The following is a 26,915-nucleotide window of genomic DNA, read 5'->3' on the forward strand; positions in this document are numbered from 1 at the left end:
GAGGAACAGTGTGATCCCAGCCTATTGCAAAGCATTAATTCAATATTAAGCAATTTTCCATAGAAGATAAAGGGATGATTGTATAATAGTGCTATGATCTCCAGACACTTAGTCCTGGGCTGTCATTTCTGCAGGTAATGTAATCTCCTTGTTACATGGGAAATTGATTATACGCTTATTTCAACCACAGCTGAGACACCGGGGATCACAAACCGGTCTCATTTATATTAATCTGCACCTTCAGGAATCAAATCCTCGGAAACTATACAGTTAGAGCAGAACTCATGAGCTGATAGGTCCCTGGCAGATAAGCAGTCACTCGGCAAGTAGAGCCCTCCCTGCCTGCAGCCCCTGAAATACCTCCTACACCCCTGCTGGCTTTCTGCTGCCGCTCACCACAGCGCACAGACTTATCCTTCAATATTATTATCCCCTCAACATTTAATTCAGACAATGAAGCTGCCGAATGGGATTGTAATTTGAAACGAATTCGGGTATTAAGGGCTTTCACGCAGCAGACTGGCATTATTATTATTATTATTATTATTATTATTATTATTATTATTATTATTATTATACAAGTGCGAAGACAGACATTCAGCTAATTCTTGAGTGTATGGGCTTGGTAGGTAAAGCGAAGCAGAATGATTCAGATGTGGGACCAAGTGGATGACACCCACTTTATAGATGGCATGGAGTAACGCGTGGTCCACACCTGGCGTAGAAACGTCCTTCTAGTTTTATCTACACAGTCTGCAGAATCGTTTGCAGGATGGCAGAGGAGACATTGGCACTAAACAATCTCACTTGGTTCCCAGAAGTGCCAAATTCCACCAGAGACACGTCTCACCCATTGGGTGTTGACACCAACTTGTCGTCTAAAGTGTTCATCACTGTTCTTTACATCCTTATCTTCTTGGTGGGTACCATAGGGAATGTGCTGACCATCCAGTTGGTGCTGAAGAAGTGCAGCCTGCACAGCTTACAGGGCACAGTGCACTACCACCTGGTGAGCCTGGCACTGTCTGATATCCTCATCCTGGTGATCAGTATTCCCATAGAGCTTTATAACTTCATCTGGTTCCATTACCCATGGGTATTTGGGGATGCTGTTTGCAGAAGTTACTATTTCCTGCGTGATATCTGCTCCTATGCCACCGTGCTGAACATCGCTAGCTTGAGCTGTGAGAGGTACCTGGCCATCTGTCATCCCATAAGGGCCAAGATGATCATGTCCAGGATGAGGACTAAGAAGATTCTGTCTGTCATATGGATCTCATCCATAGTATTTGCCCTGCCCATGGCTTTTATCATGGGGGTAAGGTACCAGAATATAACGCCAGAAGGCGATCTTGACCCCTCTTCTTTAGTGTGTACCAGTTTGGTGTCTACTGCCACTCTGAAGATCTTTATACAGGTATGAGATTTTTACTACCATACTATACTCCATATTATAATATACTCCATATTTTATTATCACACCTTTAACACATAGCAGAGCTGAAATTGTCATTTAACTCTTTGTGGCTGCATTGTGTGTGCATATATTCCAGTAACATCTTGAGCAATAGACAAAGGAGAGACAAAGGTAATACATATGTGAGGGACTCTATAAGTGCACGGAGCTACAGCTGGAAGAACTGACGTTCACATCACTCTCTATAAAAGAAGAGCGCTGCTAAAAATATTTTCTCCACAGCTAATAATATTCCAGTTTTGGGAAAGGTATGCATACTATCATGTGCAATAATATCTTATACGCAGATGTAGTACAGCTGAGTTTGTCCTTTGGCACAAACTATCTGAGCACTTATACAATTAATAGCACTCTTCTTTTTTCCGTTTGCCTCTAGCGGACTACAGGGCACGCTACTAAACAACACCCGGTTGTACCTGCCACTTTCTGAACAGGGAAACTTTAAATCAGTCACACAGAGAACAACCTGATACACTATAAATTCCATACCCCAAAGAGTCGGGGGGGGGGGGCTCCATAAATATTGTGTTTGGTATGTACACCCTTTTTCTCAATTACCATTGATAAATTTACCCCAGTGTTATTATTGGATGTTATCCATTACTGTAACTCAGAGAGTTATCACATAATGCAGCCGCTAAGCGTTACATGACAAATACATCTCTGCTACATCTGTATTCAACTCTTTATAATGCTCTTTCATGCTACTAAATGCAATAGGTGCAGTGACATAGGAAGGAGTGACAGATGGAATATACCGTACAAAGAGAGAGTTGAATGAAATAAAATAGAATGGGACCAAGATTTGGAGTGTTTATTCGATTTATGTTGGTTTTTATGCTGTGAATATGAGTAATTATGCAGATAAAGGGTTATTTTCCCACTCCTGTTTGATCATTTAGATTTAGAATGTAAGGAAGTCCAGTAAAACTGAATTATACAAGTATACATATATAGCAGAGCTGAGATTGTAAGTTGTAGTAGTGCTGAGTTTGACATTTGGTGCAAATCCCTGTGATATCACAATTCAATATCTGCAGGACTACTGGTAAACCTACCATATGGTCTTAACTAAAAGACTATTCAGAATACCATACAATGCAGCCCCAAAGAGTTAAGAGACAAATAAGCCTTCCACATCATTCTGGACAGTTTGTACACACAGATGTTGCTGAATACCCAGAGGACCATCAGAGGACCACATGAGAGGAAATACTGTGGATAGGATTACAGTTTTACAGGTGATGGTCATGAGGTGCTCAAAATGATAGCCACGGATGAGCTATGTGTAAAAAGGTGGTAATGAGGGTAGATGGATTTCCCCTTTAAGAATGGATCGCAGACCATAACAATTTAACAGATATCCTTAATAAACAGCTGTACTCACAGTGGCACAAAAAGCATAGTAGGTAGAATTCATTTTACAAATGGTGCAATAAGTTTGGTGGTTGCAGTACACTAGGTGGCGCTGTAGCTTGTAGACTGCTAGACAAAGAACTTAGACACAGAGGACTACTACGACTACTAAGACGACTACTACTACTACTACGACTACTAAGACGACTACGACTACAACTACGACTACTAATACGACTACGGCTACTAAGACGACTACGACTACTACTACGACTACTAAGACGACTACTACTATAACTACGACTACTAAGACTACTACAACTACTACTACGACTTATAAGACTACTACTGCTACGACTACTACTACTACGACGACTACTGCTACTAATACTACTACTACTGCTACGAATACTACTACTACTAATACTAATACTGCTACTAATACTACTATTACTACTACTAATACTACTACTACTACTACTACTAATACTGCTACTAATACTACTATTACTAATACTACTAATACTACTGTTACTAATACTACTACTACTAATACTACTACTACTGCTACTACTATTACTACTACTACTTTATGTCCAGAAACAAGGCACTGCCATGGGGGCGGCGTGCGCGCCGTCGTACGCCAACCTGTTTCTGGGTCTTTGGGAGAGGCAGGTTGTGCATGGCGACGGCGCCTATGCCGCCAACCATGTGCAGTGCTGGTTACGTTATATTGATGACATATTAATTATCTGGCAGGGCACCGAATCACAGCTCACGGATTTTATGCGTAATTTAAACATCAATACGTGGAACATAAAATTGACTTTTATCCATGACCGACAAAGGGTGGACTTTTTGGATATAACCATTGAAGCTGATAACGAGGGAAGGTTACAGACCGACGTCTTTAGGAAAGAGACGTTGGTCAACTCCCTATTACATGCAACATCGGCCCACACATATTCCAACGTGAAAGCTGTCCCGGTTGGTCAATTCCTGAGGATGAGGCGGATCTGTTCCTCAGAGACCAGGTTTGAAAATCAAGCATCAGATTTGAAAGAACGTTTTAGGGAAAGGGGTTATAGCCACCGCTGTATAAAACAGGGCTATAATAGGGCTAAGAGAGTGGAAAGAGAACATTTACTTAACCCACCACCGCCAGAACGCAAGGACGAGACGCCGGGGGTGATTAGGTTCATCTCCACTCATAACAATCAATGGCAGACCATGAGGGATATCCTACAAAAACACTGGCCGATTTTACAATTAGAGCCGACACTTACTCCAGTTCTAGCTCATCGTCCCCAAATGACAGCGAGAAGAAGTAGGAATCTGAGAGATCTCCTGGTCCAGAGCCATTATGTCCCGCAACGAGAAAACCCTTTCTCAACCAGAGGCCCAGCCCAGGGATGCTTTCCATGTGGTGACTGTGTGGCATGTCCCAATATTTTACGCATCACAACTTTTGATTCTGTCAGGAGTGACAGACGTTTCAAAATTTTGCATTATATCTCGTGTAGTACCACTCACGTGATATATTACGCCACATGTGACTGCCCAAAGGTGTATGTTGGTTTAACCTCTAGACAACTCAGGTTGCGAGTCCGGGAACATGTACGTGACATCATCGCAGCTAAAGACATAGATGACCTGACTACATTAAAAACCATTCCTAGACATTTTAAATTAAAACACGGATGTGACCCCAAAACATTTCGTGTACGGGGGATCGATCGAACACATTGCGGTGTCAGAGGTGGAGATGTCAAGAGGACACTTGCACAAAAAGAGTGCAGGTGGATCGTTACTCTGGGCACCATGACCCCCTATGGTCTTAACGAAAATTTGAGTTTCTCAGCTTTCCTATGAGAACCCTTTTCTGTTACGGTATCTGTCCTATACCATCTCAGTTTCTCTCTTGTATCTTAATTCCCTTTACCTTTTAGAGTTTTTAGCTGTTTTTAATGCCTGCTCTTTTTGTGCATTGTTACATTTAGATGACCGGGTGACTTCAATCTGTTGCTCCTAGAACCAGCATTTGTGCTCTTCATGTACTAATCAACTCCATCAGACAAGATGAAAACCATTTGAACTTATCATTATTTATTAGTTTTTTAAATGCTATTGGTGTCCTTCACTCTCATTGGACGTATCCCTGTTTATGTCACACGTAATCTTATAATCCATTCCATTTCTTTTCCCTTTCCGCTCGGCCTCAATACTTCATTCCCGTCATCATGCTTTCCCTTGTTAAGCACCATCGCCAGCATTCACATTGGCTTGCGTCTTCCATTCATGATTTTCCATGATCCTTATAATCACTGCATTACTGTGTTCCACACATGTTGATTCTTTCCTCCCCCCCCTCCCCCTTTCTCCCCTTTTTCCCCTCTCTTCCCCCCCCCCCCTTTTTTTCTGTCTTTGACTTCTGTCTCTGTTTTTTCATGTGTGTTTACCTTTCATCTTTTTCCCCCTTTCCCTTCGGTTCCAGTATCACTTCCATTTGTCACTTTTTCTTATGTTTGTCGTTTTTGTTTGTTGTTTGTTGTTTGTTGTTTTTTGTTGTCACTTTTCGCTAGCACTAATATCGGTTAGCGTCGTGCATTTACTAAGTTTCTTTATCTTCACCCGCACTGAAATTAATGTATATGATATGATTGTCATTTGTTCTTTTTTGCTGTTATTCATGACCCATGTTCTTCACTTCCCACTGTACACAGAACCCGTCAAATTTTGTACTATTATTATAGCACTCCTGTACTGATTACTGTGTATTCTGATATTCAAATGATTATGTTTTTAATAACATCGTATTTGTCACAGCTTGCAGCGCTTTGTTTACGTTTTACTCACCATCTTTTGTTGTCTTCCCCACACCTGCTTTTGCTTTCCTTTGTCCTCTTCTCTTCTTCTTTTCTTTTTTTCCTCTACCTTCTTTCTACTGGGAATACGATATGATTAGTTATCTCTTCAAATGGGATTACATGCAGGATTCTAGTATCATTTTCACTTACACATCATCTGTTCCCGGGGTTGTGCATGCACGGAGGAGTCTGGGGGCCTCGCCCGGCTTTCTGTCGTCTTCACGCTCGTGCTGCGCTTGCCTCGTCTCCAGGGATACCAGTCCCTGGAGGCGCGCATGCGCGGCACGGGCGTGACGACAGACGCCCGGGATCTCGCGGCTCAGACCGAACTCCCGCGCATGCGCCGTGGACCGGCTAATGGAGTCACACACACCGGAACATACCATAGTATCATCATCCAGCTATATATAAGCTGTCACAATGTCACATCACAATATACTATCCCCTGAGGAAGCCAGTTCGGCGAAACGCACGTCGGGGCGCTATCACTTTGGGCCGCAGTGTGGGACCGTACACATACTTACAATTATGGGTAAGCCTACCATTTAATTGATACGTTCCTCTAGCAGATCCCTTTGGATCTATAGGCACTCTGAATGTTTTCCATGTTCCTTTGCTTCTCTTTGACTCCATTGCTGTCGGCCGTTTCTTTACCTATTTCTATTTTGGCAAGATAGGGTCTTCAACCTCTTGACCCTGGACACTTATCAACATCTATTGTAATATTGTACCCAATGTACTGACGTCCAGATATATCTGCTACTGTATTGATAGACTGACCATATGTGCCCTATTCAGCATTGCAACTAATCCCCCTCCCCTTCCCCTTGTCAGATGCACTGTCATTTGTCATGTCATGGATTCCATTTATTGTAGGATACCCTGAATCCATCGGTTTCACTACCCATACTGTTGTTTTAGATCTCCTTGAATTTTAATATTTACGATTTTGTGTTGTATGTCCTAATAAACTTTGTACTTTTTTCATTATTTTTGTGGCTTCTTGACTTCTTGGTTCTATATAAGTTTTTCTCAGCATAAATTGAAGTTTGCCTTTAATGAATAGTGGGGGTGCTCAGACACTTGTAAGTGGCACCCAACCCGTTACCTAAACCTATTGAGTCTTTATATTTAAAAAAATATTACTACTACTACTACGACTACTACTAATACTACTACGATGACTACTATGACTACTACTACTAAGGCTGCTGCTACTACTACTAGTACGACTACAACTAATACTACTAATACTACTACTACTACTAATACTACAACATACGACGACTATTAAGACTACTACTACTAAGACTACTACTAAGACTACTACGACTACTACTACTACTAAGACTACTATGACTACTACTATGACTACTACTACTTTGACTGCTAAGACTAATACGACTACTACGACTACTTACTACGACTACTAAGACTACTGCTACTAATACTACTACTAATACTACTACGACTACTTCAACTACTACTAAGACTACTATGACTATTAAGACTACTAAGACTACTACGACTACTACTACTACTACTACTACTACGACTACTACTACTACTACTACTACTACTACGACTACTACTACTACTACTACTACTACTACGACTACTACTACTACGACTACTAAGATTACTACGACCACTAAGACTACTGCTACTAATAATACTACTGCTACTAATACTACTACTAATACTACTACGACGATTACTATAACTACTACGACTAAGGCAACTACTAGTCCGACTGCTACTACTACGACTGCTACTGCTACTAATACTACTACTAATAATACTACGACTACTACTACTAAGACTACTAATACTATGACTACTACTAAGACTACTATGACTACTACGTCGACTACTACTACTACTATGACTACTAAGACTACTACGACTACTACAACTACTACGAGTACTAAGACTACTACTGCTACTACTTTTTACTACTACTAAGGCTACTACTAGTACGACTACAACTAATACTAATAATACTACTACTACTACTACGACTACTACTAATACTACAACTACGACGACTACTAAGACTACTACTACTAAGACTACTACGACTACTACTACCACTAAGACTACTATGACTACTACGACTACTAAGACTAATACGACTACTATGACTACTACGACTACTACTACTGCTACTAATACTACTACTAATACTACTACGACTACTTCAACTACTACTACTACTAAGACTACTATGACTATTAAGACTACTAAGACTACTAAGACTACTACGACTACTACTACTACGACTACTACTACTAAGACTACTACGACTACTAAGATTACTATGACTACTAAGACTACTGCTACTAATAATACTACTGCTACTAATACTACTAATACTACTACTAATACTACTACTACTATGACGATTACTATAACTACTACGACTAAGGCTACTACTAGTCCGACTGCTACTACTACGACTGCTACTAATACTACTATTAATAATACTACTACGACTAAGACTACTAATACTATGACTACTACTAAGACTACTATGACTACTACTACTATTACTACTACTATGACTACTAAGACTACTACAACTACTATGAGTACTAAAACTACTACTGCTACTAATACTACTACGACTATTTTGACTACTACTACTAAGGCTACTACTAGTACGACTACTACTACGACTACTATTGCTACTAATTCTACTGCCACTAATCCTACTACTACTACTACTACTACTACTACTGCTACTACTACTACTGCTACTAATACTACTACTACTAATACTACTACTACTGCTACTACTACTACTACTACTACTACCACTACTACTAATACAACTAATACTATGACTACTCAGACTACTATGACTACTAAAACTACTATTGCTACTAATACTACTACTATTGCTACTAATACTACTGCTACTAATACTACTACTACTACTACTGCTACTACTACTACTACTACTAAGACTACTACTACGACTACTACTACTACTAATACTACTACTACTGCTGTTACTAATACTACTACTAAGACTACTACTACTACTACTACTACTACTACTAAGACTACTACTACGACTACTACTACTACTACTAATACTACTACTACTGCTGCTACTAATACTACTACTAAGACTACTACGACTACTAAGACTACTACTATTACGACTACTACTACTAAAACTACTACGACTACTAAGACTACTATGACTACTATGACTACTACGACTACTAAGACTACTACGACTACTACTGCTACTAATACAACTACTAATATTACTACAACTACTAAGACTACTACGAATATTAAGACTACTAAGACTGCTACTAATACTACTACTGCTACTAATACTACTACTACTATGACTACTGTGACTACTTCGACTACTACGACTACTAAGACTACTACGACTACTAATACTACTACTACTACTAATAATAATACTACGACTACTACTACTAAGACTACTAATACTATGACTACTACTAAGACTACTATGACTACTACTTCGACTACTACTACTACTATGACTACTAAGACTACTATGACTACTACAACTACTACGAGTAATAAGACTACTACTGCTACTAATACTACCACGACTATTTTTACTACTACTACTAAGGCTACTACTAGTACGACTACAACTAATACTAATAATACTACTACTACTACTACGACTACTACTAATACTACAACTACGACGACTACTAAGACTACTACTACTAAGACTACTACGACTACTACTACCACTAAGACTACTATGACTACTACGACTACTAAGACTAATACGACTACTATGACTACTACGACTACTACTACTACTGCTACTAATACTACTACTAATACTACTACGACTACTTCAACTACTACTACTACTAAGACTACTATGACTATTAAGACTACTAAGACTACTAAGACTACTACGACAACTACTACTACGACTACTACTACTAAGACTACTACGACTACTAAGATTACTATGACTACTAAGACTACTGCTACTAATAATACTACTGCTACTAATACTACTACTAATACTACTACTACTACTATGACGATTACTATAACTACTACGACTAAGGCTACTACTAGTCCGACTGCTACTACTACGACTGCTACTAATACTACTATTAATAATACTACTACGACTACTACTACTACTAAGACTACTAATACTATGACTACTACTAAGACTACTATGACTACTACTACTATTACTACTACTATGACTACTAAGACTACTACGACTACTACAACTACTATGAGTACTAAGACTACTACTGCTACTAATACTACTACGACTATTTTGACTACTACTACTAAGGCTACTACTAGTACGACTACTACTACGACTACTATTGCTACTAATTCTACTGCCACTAATCCTACTACTACTACTACTACTACTACTACTACTACTACTACTACTGCTACTAATACTACTACTACTACTACTACTACTACTACTACTACTACTACTACTACCACTACTACTAATACAACTAATACTATGACTACTCAGACTACTATGACTACTAAAACTACTATTGCTACTAATACTACTACTATTGCTACTAATACTACTGCTACTAATACTACTACTACTACTACTGCTACTACTACTACTACTACTACTACTAAGACTACTACTACTACGACTACTACTACTACTAATACTACTACTACTGCTGCTACTAATACTACTACTAAGACTACTACTACTACTACTACTACTACTACTACTACGAATACTACTACTAAGACTACTACTACGACTACTACTACTACTAATACTACTACTACTGCTGCTACTAATACTACTACTAAGACTACTACGACTACTAAGACTACTACTATTACGACTACTACTACTAAAACTACTACGACTACTAAGACTACTATGACTACTATGACTACTACGACTACTAAGACTACTATGACTACTATGACTACTACGACTACTAAGACTACTATGACTACTACTGCTACTAATACAACTACTAATATTACTACAACTACTAAGACTACTACGAATATTAAGACTACTAAGACTGCTACTAATACTACTACTGCTACTAATACTACTACTACTATGACTACTGCGACTACTTCGACTACTACGACTACTAAGACTACTACGACTACTAATACTACTACTACTACTACTACGACGACTACTATAAATACCTATAAAGTCCAGGCCAAACAGAAAACCTGTTTCAGCAATAACATCCATATACGTCAGTACTGGATATAGAATACCTATGAAGACATATATAGACAACAATACTAGAAGTGTAAATAACCATAGTACAAGTAAAGCACTAACCAATATCAAAAAAATATCTTTATTTGGAAAATATTTAAAAACATACATAGACCATCACATACAATATAAAACAACACATAATGAAAATGTGGTATCTAGGAGCAACAAATGTATCAAACATGGAATCAAACAGTGTATTGTCAAGGTATTGACAATACTGTACAAGAATACCTCAACAGTTAGCGGTATACTAAATATGTACAACTGGACAAAAAAATACAAATGACAGTGTCAGAGAGACTGATCCAAGATATAAAAAATATATAAAGTCAGGATCAGATCCATGTCAAATACCAACCCCTATTCTGCATGTCTGCCCCTAAATGAGTCAACCACAGACCACACCTAGACACCCCAGAAGGCCTCCTGACTAAGCCGTTCTCAGGCGAAACGCGCGTCGAGGCGTTCTTTTTTCTGTGCCACATCAAATTTGACGTGTCCATCGCCTCTCACCATGTCTGTAGGTATGGTTTATCGCTTTTTGGTGTTATACTCTTACCCTTGGAGAGCGCAAAAACCACATAGAACCTCAAGTGCTACCACCTCAGGTGAAAGCACATAGGCAGGGGAGGGGGAGATAGGTCCCAGGTCACAACGTTCAAATATGTGGGAGAAGAGAGTAAAGTAATCCATTGAGACCATGTAGACGTGTATCGTGTAGAAGCTGCTGGAGAATGTACCATCAGCTGTTCCTTTCTCTGTATCAGGGCAACCTCCTGGAACCACTCATCCAGCGTTGGGGGGACCACCCTTTTTCCACTTGCGTGGGATAACTGATTTTGCAGCCTGAAGGAGGTGTCTAGTTAGGGATAGTTTATAAACGGGTAGCGGCATAGGGAACTTGAATAGTAGAGCCGCCTCAGGAGAATTGGGGACAAGACACCAGTGAATTCTGATATGATACTAAGTACCGTGTCCCAAAAGCTCCGCAAGGAGGGGCAACTTGGAACCACCTGCAGCTCCACAGCGCCAACAATTGTCTGGCACAGACGGGTACCAGTTATGAAGGGCAGTAGGGACCCGATACCACCATGACACTATTTTATAACTAGTTTCCTGAGTCCGTGTAGCTATAGAGGCTTTTTGGGAAAGGAGACAACACCGTTTCCATTGTACGTCAGTGAAAGTTTTGTCCAAGTCCCTTTCCCGCCTTGCAGAAGGGTGGAAGTTGTTGATATCGTTGGGAGAGCAGTAATTTGTATAATGCAGAGATTGTGTGTGTAGGGGTCAGGGTGGAAATACATAGGCGTTCAAGTTCAGTTTAGCGTGCGATTGAGGTGTGCATGACAATTGGTTACACTATAAAAATGTTGTAGTTGGGCATATTCAAACATGTGGCGTGTTGAGGACGCATCAGTTGGAGAGATTGTGGTTAACGGGAGTAGAGAGGAATTGGAAAGGACTTGAGTAAAGAACATGGTATTAGTGGATGTCCTGCCTAAGAATGTGGGATTCGAGCCTCACCTGAAGGAAATGCTGGGTTGTCCGTAACAGGGGTTAATGGACCCAGTGGATGTATGAGTGAACCCCCCACCTCAGAAGAACGTAATGCAAGGAGAGTCTGGGAAACAACAAATGAGGCTAGAGTTGATCTGCTCCCAGACAGGGTCCACGGTAGGGTGGATAGGGTGCAGGTGCATAGTTGTTGGGCTAAACGAACCCAAACTTTTGAGTCATGATTGTGAAAAAAGTCAAGAACACGAGCGTGAGTTGACGCCAGGTAATAGAGACGACAGTCCGGCAAACCAACCCCACCTGCATCTCTGGGCCGAATAAAAATTGTCCTGCCTATTCGGGGACAACCCGATGGCCAGATGAATGATCCAAAGCATTGCTGGATACGTAACCAAAAAGAGGATGGAATGGAGATAGGGATGTCTGCAGGAGGTACAGCAATCTGGGGAGGAGTGGCATTTTTATAATATTAATACGGCCAAACCAGGAGAATTCTTTTTTTATTCCAGGAATCAAGATCCGTACGAAATTTGGCCAGTAGGGGAATGAAATTATTGACAAACAGTTGTGAAAGGTCATTGCTTATACGCGTGCCCAGATACATTATGCCCCTAGAGGGCCAGGAAAAGGGGAAATTACTTTTGAGAAGTGATACTGTTGAGGACGAAAGGGATACATTCAGAGCCTCTGACTTAGAGAGGTTGATCTTAAAATTGGACCATGACCCAAACCGGGACAGCTCGGACATCAACGAGGGAAGAGGCACTTGCGGGTTCGTGAGATAAACCAGTAAATCATCCGCAAATGCAGAGCACTTATATTCCGTCCCGCCTATAAGAAGACCCCTAATATCCGGACTGTCCCGAATGGAGGCCATGAGTTGCACCATAACGAGAACGTACAACAATGGGGATAGGGAGCAGCCCTGCCTTCTGGGCGGAGGGGGAATGGTAGAGGGCCATAATTTTATTAATGAGGGAAGGTCCTAGTCCTACTATGTGTTGAAGTGTTTGATGAAGGGCGGGCCATGATATTCTGTCAAATGCCTTCTCGGCATCTAGGGACAGGATCATGAGAGGTTTGCCTTGAGTCTGGGCATGATGAATAATATCCATAGTTTTAAGAGTATTGTCGCGTGCCTCCCGACCGGGCACAGAAAGCACACGCTTGTGAGCCAGTTCGAGGGAAGTAATCTTTTGAAGAACAATTTTAAGGGAATGGGCCCTTTCTCTGTTAAGCCGAGCTCCATGTCTAATGAGGACACCCCTAAGCACACATTTAAGGGCCGCCCACTGCATCATAGGGGATGTGGTATCATGGGCATGATCAGATGTGAAGTGCTCAACCATTTGTAACAGTTCAGCACTGCAAACACCATCCAGGAGCAGGGACTCATTGAGTCTCCATGACCAGGGGCCCTTAGTGGGAAAAGGAAGGTGGAGGGTGCAATACACCGGGACATGATCGGACCACAGAATACTGCCAATGGACGTGGAAGCAACCCATGGGAGGGCATGATGCTGAAGAAGGAAGTAGTCCAGGCGACTGTAGGTGCCATGCAGATGAGAATAAAAGCTATAATCTTTGTCAGAGGGATGTTGGAGGCGCCAAGTGTCACAGAGTTGAAGCTGTAAAAGAGCGCGTTTCACCCTCCTAATAGCACTATATGCAATACTGGAGCGACCAGTAGAGTTATCTACCATTGCATCCAAATTGAGATTAAAGTCTCAGCCAAGCACCACAGTCCCCCGCACAATCGGAAGTGCAGTGTCTATGAGGTTAAACAGGAAAGGAACCTGACCCTGGTTGGCAGCGTATGCATTGATCACGGTGAACTCACGACCCCCAATATTTAGAACCAGGATTATATATCGAGCGTCAGAGTCTGCAACAAAATTCACGACCTGGTGAATGAGGGACTTGTGAAGAGCTATGGCAACTCCACAAGATCTGGAATGTGAGTTGTTGTTAAATTGCCAGTGTGTGTAAAATTTATGTCTGATGGCAGGGGAGTGACCTTCTTTGAAGTGTGTTTCCTGGAAACATGCAATGTGTACCTTACGCTTGTCAAGGTGGTGCAGGATTTGCGCTATCTTTTCAGGAGTATTCAGCCCCTTCACATTGAAGGAGGCTATAGTAATGTCAGTCATAGATGTAGATAGAACCGCTCGCTGAAGTTTTCCGGAAGGGACGGAAAAGGCTGGAGTCCAGGGTCACCATGTGGGAGAGAAGGGAGGAACACAATCTAGGGATAGAAATCACAGCATTAAAGAAAAACAAAAATATCAACAAAAAAGGCAGTAAAATAGAGACTGCTGCGCAGACTAAGCACAAGAAAGCAAAGAACCAGGAGGCGCCCATTGCGCCACCGATAGGTCCGGTACCTACAGAGGGAAGGTGGCAGATATTCATAAGAGCTATCCACGCTACCCAGCTTATGATAAGGGAAGTATAAACAGCTAACATCATATGTATTGAAGATAGAGGTGGAAGACTATTTAGCACAACTAAGATACAATACGTAAAATAGAAATTAGGCTAGATATCTATAAGTAAATAAACAAGAACCACAGAGGGATTCTAAGGGGCTAATAAATCAATTACAACTGGCACACTAAATCCAGGTATATACACGCAGTCCGCATTGTGTTGTAGGTCATCATGCAGAGCAGGCAGCTTCCATAAGCGGTGATGGTCCCGTTCCTGCCTGCGCCTAGACCTTCTTCTAGAGCCCCTTGGGGGGCGGCCCCCAGATGGATTTGGGGGCAGATAGGAGGGGCGGCCCGAATGTGATTGTCATGTCCATGGCTGCGGGCTGTCAGCTCAAATCTCCCCCTGACAGCCGCAGCCACGAGTTGGCAAGAGCTGGCCACAGCCTCCTCCTCAGGAAATGCCAGCGCTCGCTTCCACTCACCTCAGCCGGATCCCGTAGGGTGCACGCGCACGCTCGTGCCCGCTCTTAAAGGGACTTTGATGAACATCAGGCCGTGAGTACCCTGGACTATGAGGGGTCCAGCCCCCTGCTTTGATGCCCGAGCGTTGTTGTTGTTTCCATAGTTTGTCTATGCAATGGTCTCCTAGTGTGTTCCTGTTCCCTGCATTCTATACTATCCTGGTCGAGTACTGTGCTGAGCCAAACTCATGTCGTGCTGTATACCACGCCTGACCTGCTTCACCTCACCTGACGTCTACCTGCTGTCTAGTCCCAGCTGAGCCTGCCTTGCTACTGTCCGAGCTGCCACAAGTACCTATACGAACTATAGACATTGACCTGCGCCCTGTTGGCGAGCTGCCATATCGCCAAGGCGGTACGGCCCAGTGGGTCCACAGACCCTTCGTGACAGCGATCCTCTGTCTGCAGAAGACAACATCAGGGGCCTCTCATGTATCGAAATATGAGGAAGGTTTAAGACCCGTAGAAAATCAAGTAAGTCAGTCAGGGATCGTAGAGTATAAGTTTGACCATCCTGTCTGACCATTAGGGCAAAGGGGAAGCCCCATCTATAGGAAATGCCCCGCCTCTGAAGTACCTCCAAGAGGGGTTTGAGAGCTGATCTTTGTGCCAGGGTATGCCTAGACAAATCCGGCAGTATACGGATCTGCATACCTTGATGAAAAATTGTGGGCTGTTGTCTAGTTTTCTGTAGAAGAGAGTCTTTTATGGCATAGAAATGAATGCGGCATATGACATCTCTTGGCCGCTGTTCGTCCAGACTCAGTGGACGTAAGGCTCGATGGGCCCGGTCCATTTCTACATGGGTGTTCGGTGGCCGACCCAATAAGTTATTAAAGATGGTAGACAGTGTAGAAAAAAGATCAGACGCGGGTCAGGCAGACTCCGAATACGCAGGTTGTTTCTCCGATTACGGCTCTCGATATCATCAAGATGTTGTTGAAGAGTAAACAATTGAGCGGAGTGTTGCTGTATAGTGGATTGCATGGACGTAATGGTTGCAGCGACCGTTACACGGTCCTGTGCCAGGGTGTCCACCCTTGTAGAAAGTGAGGAAAGTTCAGCTCGGAACTAGGTAAACTCCAGCTTACATTTTTCTACAATCTGTTTGGCAAAGGAAGTCATATCAGCCCTAGTGGGTAGCATCTGGACCATCTGGCGTATATCAGAAAAAGTGGCCAGTCTATTCTCACCGGCAGGTATGAATGACGGGTCCTGTTGACTTAACCTGAAAACAGCCGGAATATCGTCCGGGTTAGGAGAAGGATCCAGAGCGGGATGACTGGCAGAAAGGAGAATGGATCCTTGGCTGCGGGTATATGGTGAAGATGGTAAAGCCAAATAGGGATGAGACCCCTGAAGTATTGAGGGTGGTGTGGTTGGCAGTACATGAGGGGGGCTATTCCACGAGGATCCCGAGGACCAAGGGGGGAGACCCCTAATAACATAGGGCCTGTTGAGGTGGGAGCATGTGGACCTGAGTCCCTGAAGACCCAACATTGGGTGGGATTATATGGGGTCAAGGACCTCCGTACTCACTGTGCTGGCTCCTCAGCTGCGATGATGCGTCCTGCAGCACTTCAGATGGTGGGTGAGGCAAGACTGGTGGTCCCGGAACTGCGGGCCCTGGATCCATCAGAGCAGGCTCTCCTGGGCTAATTGCGACCATCCCACACCCAGATGCAGAAGGAGGAGGGACCGCAGGCTGAAGAGGGCTGTTGGTGGTAGACGCATCCTCCAGAGGGGTCTGTGGACAGATTCCCTGCATCCGTGTCTCTGGAACTGAGAGCCGGTGGCCATTTTGGGATGCCTCATGTGCTGTGCTGGTGAGGACGGCGGCCTCTGAAGTGTCCCCAGAGGCGTCCGAGGTAAGTTGGGGATTCAGCGCCGCACTATGCAGGCCTCCCCTCCGAGGAGAAGCCTCCTGATGTCCAGCGACCGCCTGTACAGGCCCGAGATCGGGCATAGCGGGATCCCGGTGGCCATCTTGGATGGCAGCAGTCTGTTGCGCCCGAGGGCCACTGCCATCATCACCCCGTGATTGCTGCAAGGAACAATGCGTCCCCGGCAGCATTACCTGGCAAGGTGGAGAGACATCCGCAGCCTGCAAATCAGGGCGCTGAGGTGGTGAAGATGAGGAGGCCTCGCGGACATCTTGGCTTCGGGCCTCGGTCTGGATCAGAGCCCTCAGCTGCATTGGGGTCCCTCGACCAAAGTATGCCCCAATATCACTCTGGGTAAAGGAGGGACGGGTAGAGGATGCAGCCTTAACTTTTTTGGAAGTCTTCCCTATTTTTTAAAGCCTGATGTCAGCCGATTAAGTATAAGCTGGTGATCTTATCGCGTTGGTATAGAGTACCTTCCAGATTGCATGCAATGATTCCTGCGGTCTCACCGCTGTGTTGGAGATGTGGAAACCAGCTGGGCACGATTTTACATATCTTCTGGGAGTGCCCGCTGCTGACAGATTTTTGGTCGGAGGTGTGGCGTATCTCCTCCAAATTCATGGATTTCCATCTCCCGCGTACGACGGCCTTCTTCGTGCTCCATCTGTGCGAGGCTCCATTATCTATGTACTGTCGCTCTGTGGTTCGCCATCTGGTGAATGCAACTAGAGCATGTATTCCTGCGCTGTGGAGACAAACTTGCCCTCCATCGGTTGGCATGTGGTTTGGTAAGATCCAGGAGATTATGAGAATGGAGGATCTCACGGCATCCATGAGAGGGACACATGCCAGGTTCCTTTAGACTTGGTATCACCTGCTCAGATTCCAATCATTTGCTGAGTTCAGGAACATTGTGGCCTCATGAATATAATTCTGAAGCTTAGGGGACACTGCTAGCTTTCTTCCCTCCCTTTCCTCTCTCTGTCACATCTCCTCTTTTGCTTTACTCCTCTGTTCTGTTATGTCTACCCACGGTCCTTTGTGCATGGCTGCGGGTTCAGGATGCATAGGTTGTCCGTCTCAATTACCGTATCAGATATACCTTATTGTTCTTCTTGCACTTATTGTGGAACCTTATATTGGCCTGTGTGCCGATGTGTGTGCTGCAGATGTTTGCATTATCGTGCTCTGTTTTTGTGGAATATCAAAAATAAAAGAATTTATAAAAAAAAGTATAAGCTGGTGGAAGAGCTCAGGAAGGCACGTCCTCACTCTTCCATAGCTGGCCACGCCCCCGGGGCATTTTTTTACGCGGTCGTTTTGAAAAACGGCCGCCTTTAAAAAAGGCCAGCGAAAAAGAAGTGCATGTCACTTCTTGAGCCGTTTTTGGAGCTGTTTTTCATTGACTCCATAGAAAAACAGCTCCAAAAACGGCTGTAAAATATGCAGCAAAAAACGCGAGTTGCTCAAAAAACGTCTGAAAATCAGGAGCTGTTTTCCCTTCAAAACAGCTCCATATTTTCAGACGTTTTTGAGTTTGTGTGTGCACATACCCTTACATCACAAACACATTTAATCTGCCATGCCCACTACAGCCCACTGTTCACATGGTTGCTCTCTGCCTGCGCTATCACCTCTCATCTTCCCCACAGCATTAAACAGGGGCCGATTTAGGGCCTGCTGCAGCTGCTTCATCTCTGACATATCCATCTGCAGCATACTTCCCAGGGGCGTAACTAGGAAAGACTGGGCCCAATAGTGTAACACCCCCCCCTTGTAGATAGTGCCCCCCGTAGACAGTGTCATGCAGCCCTCCTTGTAGATAGTGCCCCCACCTCCCCCTGTAGATAGCGCAATACAGCCCCCTGTAGATAGCACCTCCCACCTCCCCTTTGTAGATAGCGCCATACTGCCTCCCCTGTAGATAGCGCCATACAGCCCCCTTGTAGATAGCGCCATACTGACTCCCCTTGTAGATAGTGCCATACAGCCCCCTGTAGATAGAGCCATACAGCCCCCTTGTAGATAGCGCAATACTGCCCCCCCTGTAGATAGTGCCATACAGCCCCCCTGTAGATAGTGCCATAGAGCCGCCCTGTAGATACTGCCATACAGGCCCCCTGTAGATACTGCCATGCAACCCTCCCTGTAGATACTGCCATACAGCCCCCCTGTAGATACTGTCATACAGCCCCCCCTAGAGATAGTGCCAAACAGCCCCCATGTAGATACTGCCATACATCTCCCTGTAGATAGTGACATACAGCCCCCCTCTAGATACTGCCATATGACCCCCCTGTAGATACTACCATAATTTAGTTAGCACCCCCCAAACAAATAAAACAAAAAACGTTACACTCACCTAGGTCCGATTCCTGCGATGAACGGAGCTTCTACACAAGCCTCCTCAATGCCAACATTGATCCAGTGAATTCATTACGCTGGCCTGCACAGCTATCCTGTCCCTGCAGGCCGAACAGCTTGTAGCCAATGGCAGAGCAGGGAGATACCTTCCTGCTCTGTCATAGTGCTCAATAGTATCTGCACCCTCATGCCGTGTGCCCCGTAGCAGCCGCTGAGGTTTCCCTTTTATAAGACCCTTCTTAGGGAAGTGTTCTATGTATCCGGCCTAGGTTTTCTCTCTCTCTCTCTCTCTCTCAGTACAGGGAGCCTCTGCACACCATGTGGCTTTGCCACAGACGGGGCACTTCCTGGAGAACAGGAACTACATTATTAGTCTCTGCACATTTAACTACATACAAACAGGGTGCATAGTTGCCAACATTTTATATAATAGGAGCATAATATGCACCATGAAATTTCTCGCTGCATATGGTAAACACACCCATCGAATGCAATCTGAAGAGGGCTTTATAAGGAGCCATGCACCTGTGTAATCATTAATATGGAGCACCTGACTTGTGACGGCACAATTCCCCATGTGGCTGCCATTCTGGAGCACCATGTTTCTATGACAGAGCAAAATATAGTCCTTTAGCAGCCGCGGTAAAAGCATGTCAGTCTTTAAGAGATGAATGTGTAGCTTTAGTATTTCTTATGCTGTAAGGATAGTCTGGCAGGGTGAAGATGGTAGTGACCCTTGAGAGTGCCTTGTTTATTTGGAGATGATGTCTTTCAATGAGAGACCAGGGACTCTGTCAGTCCAACACATCAATTCCCCTCTAAGGTCAGAATATTCTTAAAGCCATGTCATATATAACAGGATTCTTTATTTGCATTGTGGCCGGTTTACATTTGTGTTTTATGTATTATTTTTCTATCCTTTCAGGTCAATGCACTTGTATCATTCATCCTTCCAGTGGCCTTAATTGGTGGACTGAATTGCATTACAGTGAGTCAACTCGAGTCTTTGCGGTCCCGTTCATCTTTGATATTGCACTCTTCTAGCAAGAATACCAGAGCTTTCAAAGAAGTGCATGAGTCCCAAAGGTCTGTCACTTCTTCCACTGGTCTATCAAGGATATGTGTTGGAGGAACAAGTGGGAAGAAGAACCTGACAGTGTCCAGTGAACCCAACCGCATCCAGGCTCTACAGCACAGCATTTATATGCTCAGTTAAGGAAATCGCACATTTCACTTGTTATATTAATGCATATCTTATCAACATTATCAGTGTTTAAATTATCACCATGGGGAATGTGAAAATGTTCGTTACTTGAAGGAAATCTCCTCCCTGAGAAGCAAACATTTAGAACATATTGTATATTTGGTATCACATATGCCCCTCTCAGTCCTAGTTACATGCCCTGATGGTCCAACAGGTGCCATCATCTACAAGGAGGTTTCCACCCAAAACCTACAAATGGCCATATATTCGTAAGCTGAAAGTTAGATCAAAAGTCAAAGTTTGTTTGATGTTTTTGTTTCATTATTCAATTTATGTAATACATAAATGGGTTGTTCAGGTAAATGGAAGACACTTTTCAACGTAAAATTATTACAGACTTTGCCACAGTGAAAAAGTCCAGGTGAATGTAGACAATACAGCCATTGTCCATGCGATTTCATGAATGTACGGTCACATGACTTAATAATGAGCTAGCATCAATTCTCTATGCCCCCCCCCCCCACATGGGAGCTGATGGGCACTTCAAATGGAGGAGGACGTAAGCATCTCTAATGAGTGTCTCATTCTGAGCTCCAAACACGCATTAAACGTCCATCGAGACTTCTCCACTGCTCATACAATCTGTCAGTACGTCCCACAGATGATGATCAGGGAGGCCAACCATTCGTAAATTCCAGGATAGTCTCTAAAAATAAGGAATGTTTTTCTAGTGTCCGTAAAAGTAAACAGATTGCATCCATGATTTTTTTTCATGTTGGAGGAGCTTGTGTCAATTATTGGGATTGTAATTGCCATAGTTTTAGAGGTCACAGAACTTGCTGCCAATGTGTTCATATCAGCAATGCAATGTAAGTCACAGACATAAATTACTTTACTTTATTAATTACTTAATTTTTCGGATTTATTATGGTTTTCCAATTTGACCGTAATAAATGTTGGTTGTCCATAATTTGTGGATGAGATCTCGAGAAAAAAGAAATAAAATTTAGGTTGGCAACGCTGATGATGATGATGATGTGGTTGGCTTTTTTTGCCGCTACAGGTCCAGTAGAGCATTTGTTTAGAAGCATAGGGTCTTCTAAAATGGTAGCATCCTCTCCTGGATACTGATGGGACCTTCTGCATCCTCGAATAGACCTTTACAAATGTCTGCATCCCAAGGTTAATCCTGTGAGCAAAGCAGTTTCCCCAGATTATGGGGGGGGGGGGGGGAGTAAACAGCAATTCTATCACCCAGGCTCATGAGGTGCAGTTCCTCACAGGACACATATCAGAAGGTGGGGTGGGGAAGACAGAAAATACAGATTCTTGGACCAGGGTGGGTGGAGGACTTCTGCAAGGAGAGCAGGGACATTGCAAACAAACTATATTTGACAGAAGTTATCTCAAAAGTCTGCTGAGCTATAAGTAATGTCCTCACCACCTCTGCCCTTGCCCTGGGTGTTGATGCACATCCCTCCATGTAAGACGTATATTGACCCTGTCCATAGTTACTGTTGTAGGTGTCGGTTGTGGCGAGCACCTGAGCAGTGATCAAGAAATCAAAGGACTGTACAGTCCCTGTAATATGACTGTAGGTCATTCTGTTAGAAGAAGAATGACACTTTGGTGTCTACTACCTCGGTTGTGCAAGTGCCATTGGAAGGCCTTCAAATTAGCCAGCCAGAAGTGAAGAGAAAGAGCCACCAACTTAGCCTGTTCTCAGTTGAGAATTGAGTTGATACCGCAGTAGTTTATTGTTGTTAATGGCCCAAAGCATCTGAAGAAACACTATACTGAAGCAGAATTATTTTAGCCATCCAACAGAAGCACTACCATCACCTGCCCCAACAGTAGCAGCAGTACTCAATGATGGCGACGAAGTGGACAAGAACCAGAACAGGACTATATTGGAGAAGGGGAGGAAGGTGGAAAGTTATTTAGGAAATATGAAAGGGGGGGTCCCACTCAGGAGCTCCTCCTATAATCCAGAGTGCAAAGAGTGGCTCCTGCTCTGGTTGACTCATCATGAGCATGTATTATATAGTTGGCCATTCATTTGACGTGTACCATGTAATACTATATTCTTCCTACAGTAGCCTCTGCCCAGCAAATGAGTGGCAGCTCAAGAAGTTGTCCGTTTGGGATGACCGTTTAAAAAAAAATAAAAAAAAATCCTGACAATGGGGACTAAGCATACGACTGCTCAATGGTCCAGAACTTAAAGAGTTTAGATATAGATCCCTTTTGCCATAGTGTTCTCTTTCAAAGTACAGCATATACAGTCTTTCTTGTTCTCGCACCATTTCATCCTCTCACCTGTGACCGCCCCGGTCCATGTCGCCATTTCCCTACACGTAGGCGGCTATATAAAAAAAAATAGTTGCTAGGCAACCTAAACTGACAAACTAGAAAGTAGTAACATAGGTTCTATAAATATATAAAGGACTGTACTAATTTAACCCCGCATATACAATTATTGCAGTGGAGTTGGGCTTTGGAGGATACTGACAATAAACTGAAAATGGGAGTAGTAGTAGCTAGCATTTCCTTCACCTGGGATAAAGATATTCCGTCTTAGCCCTGTATAAATATACCCTGGTCACAGAAGAGTGGCTTGTTGGTGCCCTAACTGGCACCCAGGACAACTGGCCCTAGCAATGACCCTGGAGTACATATAGATATTCAATAGTCTGACAAGACTGGTAATCCTGCATGAGCCTGGCCCCTACATGCAGAATATGTACAATACATATGGCAAATAAGAAGTTATTACATTTTAGTCACTTGATCAATCTTCATTTAAAGGCGGCCGTCCGGTCTCATGTGGCATAAAGCATCTTCTATATGTCATTGCAGACAATTTCTGTGCAGATGAGATCATTTACATCATAGTCTATTGCTGATAGAGTAATTGTATGTGAAACCATGTATATTATTCCTATAATGAATATATTGTATGCAGTGCGAACAGAGGCCACATCTGTGGGAGAAGACACAATGATTTCATATCAGAGGTTATGAATAAATGCATGAATGACAGAGATATGATTAGGTGCTTTTCTCTTGAAACGCTCTCTGCCTTGTAAGACACAGTCTAATATGGGATGTATAGCACTTCCATTTGTCTTTTATTATTACATTTAAGGCCACTGCTTTCTTTATATTCAGAAATTGATAGGCCATGAATGTAGAATTGGTGGGGTATCCAGCTCTGGGACCCCCACTGTCATCAGAATGAAGGGTCTTGCTGGTGGTTCCTTCACTGCAGCACCCGACACAGCGATGTCTCTGCTTGTGTGGCTGTGCCTGGTACTGCAGCTCACCCATACTCCGCCCTGTTCACTTGATAAGTCCGAGCTGCAGTACCAGGCACAGCCACACTCATGGATGTCACTGTGCTGGTATAGCAGTAAAGTAGATAGATAGATAGATAGATAGATAGATAGATAGATAGATAGATAGATAGATAGATAGATAGATAGATAGATAGATAGATAGATAGATAGATAGATAGATAGATAGATAGATAGATAGATAGATAGATAGATAGATAGATAGATAGATAGATAGATAGATAGATAGATAGATAGATAGATAGATAGATAGATAGATAGATAGATAGATAGATAGATAGAATTGGCGCATAGAAATCAGTAGCCATCACAGAAAAGTCTTCTTCCTATAATTTACTATGAGATGTGTATTAAGTTTATTAACACTTAATTATATACAATTAATAGGAGCAATAGTGATTGCCTACGTTGTGTGCTGGTTACCTTACCATGCAAGAAGACTGATGTTCTGCTACATCCCGGATGATGAATGGTCTGGGTGAGTGCTATCTGTTTTATTAAACTTACATCTGTTCATGAGGCCTCATGCATGCGGCCTTAGTAGGATACGTGTTGTACAGATACATCATATAGCGGGCATAGTCTACTATGGACCCATACTGTACATGTTTTATACAGCGTCCATGAGAAATAGAAAGGATCCCTGTACCGAACCAAGAAGCAGAGAAGATTTACACAGCGTGCAGCCGGGGGAGAAGGAGGATCTGCCGGCTGTAACTACACGACCAGTCACAAAATGTTATTAAAGTATATAGAAGATTTATTGCAACTATATAATAATTTATCATTTTATTACATAAGAAGATAATGTTATATTACAGAAGGATTAAGACTCTGTTCACATTTGCATTTTTGCTCTTCTTTTTTACAGAACCCATCATGATCAGTGGAAACTGATCATCAGTATTGCAATCAGTTTAGATCAATTGCAGAGAAAAAAAAAACAGCCTGAGGCCTAATTCACACGAGCGTATTTCACGTCCATGTTACGCGCGTGAAATTAACGCACGTCACACGGACCTATGCAAGTCAATGGGGACATTCAGACATTCAGTGTTTTTCACGCAGCGTGAAGTCAATGGGTGCGTGAAAATCATGGACAGCACACGGACGCACATGTGCTGTGCGTGATTCACGCAACAGTTGCTAAAGAAATGATTTTGAAAAAGAAAAACAACTCCTTCCATTTATTTTGCTGACGTGAAACGCGTGACATACTGATGACATACGCGCGTAAAAACGCGGACACGAACCATACACTGATGTCACACGGAACTGCAACGCAGGAAAAACGCTGCGTTTTTTACGCGCGCAAAACGGAGACGTTCGTGTGAATAAGGCCTTAGGGGAATTGGAAGGTTGGGTGAAAAATCGGCAAATTAAGTTTAACCATTTCAGGTCTGGCCTATTTTGAGCCTTCAGGACCAGACACCGTTTAGACATTTTTAGCTAAATATGCTTTTTTACATTTCAGCTATTTTTTTCTGGTAATACTATAGTGTTACCCTAAAATAGACCTTTTATTTGTAATCGTCATTGTCTACCGTAAATTTTGATATATTGTCTATTTAGGAGTAATTGGGTCAGGGCTAGCGTTACGACAATGATTGGTGGCTCTGGTTCACATCAGTAGCCGTTACTTTTTTAGTCAATTGAGTGATTTTCCTGGCAGAACTAAGCGCTATAATACATGGACAAGAATATAAAGTTGTTTTTTTCATACTGATATTTTCTTCATACAGGTTCCTGTATACATTCTACCACTATTTCTACATGCTGACTAACACATTGTTCTACGTCAGCTCTGCTGTGAACCCAGTCCTCTACAACATGGTCTCTTCTTCATTCCGACAGCTGTTCCTGGAGACTATGGGCCTGTCCTGCAGTAAAAGAAGCATAAATCTCTCCGTATCATCCTCCAGCAGCGGACAGTAACGTGTGATGTCACCACACAAACAGTATGGAAATACATTGCTGACTAACCTGGTATAACGGCAGCTACAAGCGCGACGTGTTACATCATCAGTCCAGGAGCCTTGGATTGCACATTAGTGTTAGCGACCATTCATTCATATCACAAATGTCTGGATCCTTTTATAAACATCAACTGATCCATTATGTTGACGCCCAGAGGGTCAAGTTCTCTTGACATTGTATTATAATCATTTTGTTATTTTTTATCATTTCCTCTCTGCTTCCCTTACTTGGGGAGGGCTATATACAGCCTTCAGGTGCTCATGCTGCAGTCCTTGGCCTCCTTCTTATGTCTATGTACTGTACACCGTGTCTCCTTATATCAAATAGACTATAATGGAGCATGGCGGCATATGTACGTCCTGCTCTCTGCTGCCGGCAGAGGACACAGTACATTGAATGTAATGTGTGGTACTCAGGTGGAGTTGTTAAGACCCTTTCACACGGTCCAATGGTCAGGTGAGCAAGTTCTTATACGAACGATCGTTTCCGATTATGGCCTGGTGTAAAGAGGGGAGCAATCAATTAATGATTGTTCATCCTCATACTTGTGATCAATTATTTCATGTAAATGGAGCAAATGAGCGCGATCAACTGAAGCTAAACTCAACGACCGGCACTCATTACTGGACAGGAAATCTGACCGTGTAAAAGGACCCCCAGGGTAGACCCTAAGTCGACTAAGCTA

At 43.0% G+C, this 26,915-nt stretch overlaps 1 protein-coding gene across 1 annotated transcript; it reads left to right on the forward strand.

Annotated features, from left to right (window-relative positions):
* The first annotated feature begins 396 nt into the window (after window positions 1–396).
* On the forward strand, window positions 397–26,612 carry NTSR2 (neurotensin receptor 2). The gene is given in 5 exon segments (XM_075861098.1): window positions 397–1,417; window positions 20,619–20,904; window positions 24,641–24,731; window positions 25,996–26,121; window positions 26,123–26,612. Coding segments are annotated over 5 exon segments (1,179 nt in total). The 5' UTR covers window positions 397–772; the 3' UTR covers window positions 26,154–26,612.
* Window positions 26,613–26,915: the final 303 nt, after the last annotated feature.

The sequence above is a fragment of the Rhinoderma darwinii genome, chromosome 4 (assembly GCF_050947455.1).
Source record: "Rhinoderma darwinii isolate aRhiDar2 chromosome 4, aRhiDar2.hap1, whole genome shotgun sequence".
Lineage (NCBI taxonomy): Eukaryota > Metazoa > Chordata > Amphibia > Anura > Rhinodermatidae > Rhinoderma > Rhinoderma darwinii.